The 7003-nt window shown below is 34.8% G+C and overlaps 1 protein-coding gene across 5 annotated transcripts in view; it reads right to left on the bottom strand.

Moving 5' to 3' along the window:
- Positions 1–1971: 1971 nt before the first annotated feature.
- TLR3 (toll like receptor 3) overlaps positions 1972–7003 on the bottom strand; it is a 33465-nt gene continuing 28433 nt past the window's right edge. For all 5 annotated transcript variants that reach the window (XM_048941156.1, XM_048941155.1, XM_048941157.1 and 2 more), the window contains 3 exons: positions 6277–6468; positions 2890–4718; positions 1972–2267 (listed from right to left, as the gene is read on the bottom strand). In XM_048941156.1, coding sequence (XP_048797113.1) covers positions 2039–2267; positions 2890–4718; positions 6277–6468 — 2250 coding nt within the window. In that variant the 3' untranslated portion in view covers positions 1972–2038. The remainder of the gene's footprint in view (positions 2268–2889; positions 4719–6276; positions 6469–7003) is intronic.

Raw genomic sequence — 7003 nt, 5'->3', positions numbered from 1 at the left:
CCTTACTCAAGCATTTTACCTCTTTAGATACCCTGATTTTAATACAGATCATTCCTCTTTATCTGGGATAGTATCTTTTATGCTACAAACGTGGTACTGCTTTTCACCTATTTGATCTCTGTCTTCTCAGCAAATCACTATAAAGTGGTCTGATGCTACCTACTAGGCAGTTCAGACATAGAGTGTTAATCCTGAAAGGATTTAAAACTCTTCATCATGGTAAGTAAGCCAGTTTACTTACCCTCAATAATACTGTCAAACAAATGTGTAGGAGTAAAACAAGGAAGACCAGGCAAACAGGGAAGAGTAATACAGATATGTTATATATATTCATGTTTTACTATTGGATCTGTGCTTAATGCTTTCATGCTTTTTTTTTTTTTTAAACATTAATTCTTATTGTGACCATTTACAATGTGTTTTGTCTCATGTAAATTATTTTAAACTGAGTGTCAAAATTAAAATGCTTAGAATACTCATACTTTTATCATAAAAATTAATCATCATTTACAAGCAATTGCACTAAGTTTGTATTAGCTGTATTGCATAAGTATCCATAACACATCTATCCACTGTTTAGAGACCAATTATAGGGGTAGTTATATTTACAAGTGTATCTTCATAGAATTTAGATCAGCTGTCATTTATCAGTTTAAGGGCCAGAAAAGACCATTTGATCATTTGATTTGACTTCTCGTATCATGTTTCACCTCAGTGTTTCTCTGCAAATTCTCTGCATCTTAATCAACATGTGAAATGCTAAGATATTCTAAACAGTTCATTTTCAAGTGAAATGAGAAATTCTGCTGTATTTTGACACTGCGGGGTTAGGAAACATAGGCACCCTTTCACGGGTTGGTCTTTAAATAAGAGAAAGAACGATTGACAAGGTGCATCCCTGGCACCCCATCCTTACCGCCTTGCCTTCTCAGCTTTCATGGCCTACACATGAAGAGTGAATTTGTCACAACCTGGAAAGGACGGAAAGATGAGATGAAAGCATCACAATGGGATAATCCTATTACTGTAATTAGGGAATCATTATCTATCACTTCACCTGTAAACAAACCTTTTGTTTTCACTTCAGGACCTCCTGAGCCAGTGAAAGTCGTCTGCTTTGCTTTCAACTCTTCTAGTGCATGCAAAACCCAGTTCATTGAATTTATATTTCATTATTATTCATTTATGTATTTTTATCAATGCGAGGGAGAAACAAAGAAGTAAAAGCAAATAAATAAATAAGTGATCGAACAACTAAAAAAAAAAGACAAAAACAACCATCAGAGGAGAAATTAAACATTAATAGGGACAAAGGGACATGACTGTCTACAGCCCACTTTGCAATAAATTGTGCTCAAATGCTCCATAGAATCACAATGAGCATCAAACATAATAAACATTTTGGACAATTTTGGAGCATGCTTTGCTGGTTCTTAGCTCTCTCCAGATCAAGTTACTAGCATACAAGTTTGAACCTTAATGCCATGCAATTGCTAACTACCCCAATTTTCTGTAAAGTATTTTAAGGAAGAAAATACCAAATGAGAGTATAACAAGTTACACTAAAGAATTCCTCCGGGTTTATCCATTTTCAAAGGCTTCAACTATAGAAATTATTTCCATGTCATTGTGCTTAATATAGAAAAATTTTTAGGTTTGTTTTCTATTTATTTTCCTTTGAGATTTAAAAACAAGTTGTAGTGTCCATTCTGCTTTCTAGACAGGATTTGAAATTTTGTCATTGCATCCTTTTCTATATACCCTGCTAATGTAGAGTCCATGGCTTTTCTGCATTACATCAGATGGATGTTTTTTCAAGGACTTCAGTCATTCTCACCACTTTCCAGAATATCTCACATTGTTGATGCACATACTGAAATGACTGTCAAATGCGATTACTTCAGTATAGGTGAACTACAATATCAGTAAATATAAATTATCAACTTTCAGTGTCTTATTCCAATATGACAGTTTTTGTTTTTTTTTTTTCCAGCTTTTACTGGAGACCTGCTAGTTTTCTAACATCAGAAAACTGAATTCAGTGCACTTTACTATTAGATTTAAGTGCCATCATTAACTGCTGACGAAATGCATTGATTCTTTCCTTCTGGACTGGCCAGTTCAAGATGCAGCGAGATCTGAACATTCCTCTTCTCAAGCAAAGTGCATGATTCAACTTGTAATCTTGTATATTATGAAGAAAGATCAGTATGATGGAGTCTCGACTTTGTTCAATAGCTTGCTGTAGAGCATGATGCACCTTAAACCTGAAGGAAAAGTAAGACAAAATTTTAAGTTCAGGTTTGGGAACAAATGACAGATAGATCTTTTGATAGTGCACATAATAGCATGCTGTAAAATCAGGGTCTAAATTTGAAGTGAAGTCTTAATGTATGTCTTATGATATAAAACTCTCATTACTTACATTAAATTGGTTAAATTTTAAATAAAGGATAAAGCATACTCTTAAAATACAACCTAAGTCTACTGTCTTGACATAGCCATAATTAGCAAGGTTCCTTCAAATTCACTGCTGAAGAGTAGTGAAAAGATTTGCTTAAAGATATGTAAAATCGGATGCTAGTGATTGCACCATTGACTGCCCTGTTTCAAATACAGAATTTTAAGGAAAGCAATCTGCAAAGGTAATGGTTTCACATTTTGAAAAGAAAAAAGAAAGACATACATACAGAAGGGTTCAAATATCTACTAGTTTACATGTAGAGCAATTAAGTTTATTAAATTTGTAACTGTAGGATAAGTAGGATATATTAAAGGAGAATTTGCATTGCATTTTTAATTAATTTAAATAGCAAAAAGAAAGATTACTTTGTTAAAAATCTGTTAAGAATTTTCCCCTTTACATACAGTATTTTATATTTTACTCACTTCCTGCACCATGGATCCTGTAAGAGATGTTCAGTCACAATAAAAATAATCTTTCTGCTCTTTCTTATGCTGTTAATTATAGCTTCAAATTCAGATATTCCTGCTTCAAAGTCTCGTTCTTCTAGACAAAACTTAACTTGAAATTGCTCATTTTCTTCCAGAGAGGTGAAGTTCGTCAACACCCAATTTGTGTCTTCTCTCGCATGAATAACATAGGCATCATAATCAAACACTCCCCGTAGTCTGTCAAGCTCTTTAAAGCCAAGTATTCGATTTATAGAAATATTCCAGTAGAAAGCTATTCTCCACCCTTCAAAATGGATGAGAAGAACGATGAAAATGAATTGCACCACAACAGTGGTAGTGATCACAAACAGAAGCTTAAATGGAGCGCTGTCTTTGCAGGCTGAGGTGTCAAAATGCAACACCAGAGTACTGTGATATTTAGGTGGGGTGTTACAAATGTACTGAGACTGCAATCCAGGTATATATGCTTGAGTGACATTTAGCCAACTAGCAAACCAAGCAATGCTTTCACAAGTGCAATCAAATGGGTTGGAATCCATCTCTAGTTTTCTCAGGCTCTTGAAAACTGGACCAAACACATCTTCTTCAACTGAGGTTATTAGATTTTTCTGAAGGTTCAACGTATTTAGAGAGTTTTGGTTATCAAATAAAGTTGCTGGCAGCAAATTCAAATTATTTGATCCTAAATCCAAGTCTTTTAATCGATGCAGACCCTTGAAAACATGAACTGGAATTTCATCAAAGCCATTTGATTTTAAATTAAGAACATGCAAGTTGGGAAGGTCTTTTAAAAAAAGAACTGGACCTCCTGGATTTGCTTGTTTCCAAAGTCGAGCTAAATTATTGTGCTGCAAATCCAGAATATCGAGTTTGTAAAGTCCATCAAACAAGTCTTCCTTTATGTTTGCTAAGTTGTTATTGCTGATGTCCAGGACAGTCAGATTCCGTAGTGGATGAAAAGGTGAAGGAGAAATTGCCAGATTATTGCAACCTACCTTCCTTAACATCAGTTTGCTAAGACTTGGAACAAAAATAAATGATTCACTTTGCAAAGTCACGTTTCTGTTGTAAGAAAGATAAATATATTCTATATTATTGAGACCTTCAAACTCATGACCAGTGAGCACTTGATTAATTTCATTGAGACCAAGATCAAGAATTTTCAGTTGTCCCAACAAGGAAAATGCCCCACTTTCTACTGTAGAGATCCTTGTTTTTGTGAGATTGAGAACTTGCAAGCTGGAATTAGCAAGTGATACAAATGTTTTATTAGTTATTCTTTGCAAGTTTATGTTACAGCTATAAAGACTTAAATATTTCAGGTTTTTCAGACCTGTGAACATGTTAGTCGTAATTTGTGGAAAATTGTTATGATCCATTATAAGGTACTCTAGGTTGTATAACCATTGGAAGGAAAAATCTTCAATTTTCCCAGTAAGTGCGTTTATCAGATTCAGATGTTTAATGCTGGACAATCCATAAAATAAACGTGAAGACACTTTCAAGATGTTATTATCCTCCAAGTTCAAGTACTCTAAATTTGACAGCCATTGAAATGAGTCATCCTCTATCACAGAGAGAGAGTTTTTTGAAAGGTTTAAAACTGTGAGGTTTGTTCCTTGTAGTCCCTGGAGAGTTAACCTGCTAATGTGTGAGAGCTTCACATGGCTCAGTGAGAGGTTCTGAATCGCTGTGCTTGATAATTCCGTACAAAGTTCCTTCGTGCTATTTTCACCAAGTTCAACATTGTTCAGTATAAGGCCAAACAGATTTCCAATTGCATGTAAACATCCTGTGTGAAACTAAAAGGAAAGGAAAAGAGAATTTTGACCTAAACAAGAGAATTATACAAGAAAGTCGAACTTAAAGCCTAAATTTGGGAAGGTTATTCAAACGAGAGCATCAGACAGACTGGAACTCCTGAACACTTTTTCCACATCTGAGTGTAGACAAACTTCTTGAAGTGGTATCTCATGTTCTAAAATTTGTAGTATGGTCACCATGATTTTGAGTGGTACTCCTTTAGAACAAGATAAAAGGTTTCTTAGTGAGATGAGAGTTTGTTACAATTTTGCATTCAACTAGTAAAAATACTTCACTGTAAGTATCTTAGTAGTTGAGACAATGTTTCCATATAACTTTCTTTAATTCGTATCTTATAGGGATACACTGTGAAAAAGTTAACAAAGAAACAGTTTCTCTGCATGAGCACAATCTATATTCATGAAACAGGATACCACACACTTGCTCCCATGACATAAATCAGAAGTCACCATTACAGTGCTAGCCCCTCATCTTGGTGTCAGATATCAGCGGAATGATTAAATACTCCATTTATCAGTGTGCATATGGCTGCTTTCCAGATATCAGACTTGTAAAATCAGAGCAAGTTAAACTGACATAGAGTAACCTTTGCAATTGCATCTACTTAGTCATCTGCTGTATCCTTGCGCCAGTATGGCTATACATGCAGCCATATAATGAACAAGATAGGGAACTACCCTAGTCATAAGCTAACCATGCCAACAAAACTGTAGTTTCCCCAGGTGATCTAGTCTATATCCTCACTAAGGTTTGTACAAGTAAGGAGGAGGCATGAAGCAGCAATGGGAATAGAGAGAGAGAGAAATTGCCTCTCTCAACTGTTGTACAAACTTACGCCAACTCAAAATATTCTTGCAATTACAATGTAAAAGTTTATACAGATGAATCAACTGGCAAAAAAAAAAAAAAAAAAAAAAAAAAAAAATTCACTATTCATGCAAGTTTAGAAATGCATCGCTTACCATCACTCTTCAAAGGTTTGTATTTTAATTGAGAACAAGATTGAAAGCAACAAGGTAGGTGGCAGAGCCAACACACACTTAAAAAACAAACAAACAAGTGGATATATTTTTCTGCAAAGATTATTTCTCTGGAGTACTACACTTGCATAAATGATGTTTCTTTGTGATAACCAGGGAGACCTATATTGTTTAACTAGTTTTGCATATTATACTTTTCCCCAGCTTAGATTTTTTTCAGCTGTTCATCTTCAGTTCTAAAAAAAAAAAAAACAAAAAAACAAAAAACAAACCCTATAAAATACACTTGATGAGGGTTCACAGAGGTACTTGATCTAGCTCTTGCTTGAGGTCTCTGGTCTACATGAGACCAGCTCTTATTCAGTGGAAGGAAAATAATTTTGTATTACATCTGAAGATCAGGAGTAGTCCTATATACAATAGAATAGTTGCAGGTTTGATCTTGATAAATTCAAAATATAATCATAAAACAGAAGCCATACAATCACATATGTTAAATCAGAATAGTTCCATGTTATACTTACATTGGCTGAATTTCTACTGAAATGCTTCCTACCTTTTTCAAGGGGTTTGATGACAGATCAAGACTATTCAATGAAGTGTTGCTAAGAAATTTTAAGTCTTCTTTTTTTAACTCAGTGATTTGGTTGCTGTACAACACAAGGTCATGAAGGTTCTTCAGCTGTTGCTGCAATCCTAAATTTGCTGACTTCAAATGATTATGAGATAGATCCAAAACATTCAAGTTCTGTAGAAAAGATGTAAATAAAAAAACCTTTTTATGTAATTAAAAAAGAACGTTCTGAAATATTATACTAGAAATTGGTTGCAATACTACAATGAAAATAAATTTGTCATAAAGAATTGCAGCTTTTCCACACCTGTAGGAAAAAGCTTTCCGTGTGCTCCAAACACCATCAACAAGGCAGTGGATAAGGGAGGTCCACAACTTCAGTTCTGCTCCCTGCACTGTTTTGTATATAGTTGGAAGTCAGCAAGCACGTTTTATGTAACTGAATTGGAATACTGAGAGTAAAACAAATGTTTGGACCTATCCAAAACATGCATACTCACTTTCTTTTCTCCTCAGACCCTTCCTTTTACATGACTCCTGCCCACAGATATGCTATAGATAATACTTAACCACACCCAACCCAACAGGAGAAACAAAGGCAATTAAAAGCCTTTTTATTTTCCCAATCCCCAAAGCCCCGGGAGACAGTACATTTAGCCTAAGCATTGATCTTTACACCCTGAGTGTTTACAGCCTGTCCTTGAGAATT

Source organism: Lagopus muta, chromosome 4 (genome assembly GCF_023343835.1).
Source record: "Lagopus muta isolate bLagMut1 chromosome 4, bLagMut1 primary, whole genome shotgun sequence".
In the NCBI taxonomy this organism is placed as follows: domain Eukaryota; kingdom Metazoa; phylum Chordata; class Aves; order Galliformes; family Phasianidae; genus Lagopus; species Lagopus muta.
This window is presented reverse-complemented; position numbering and strand designations above follow the sequence as displayed.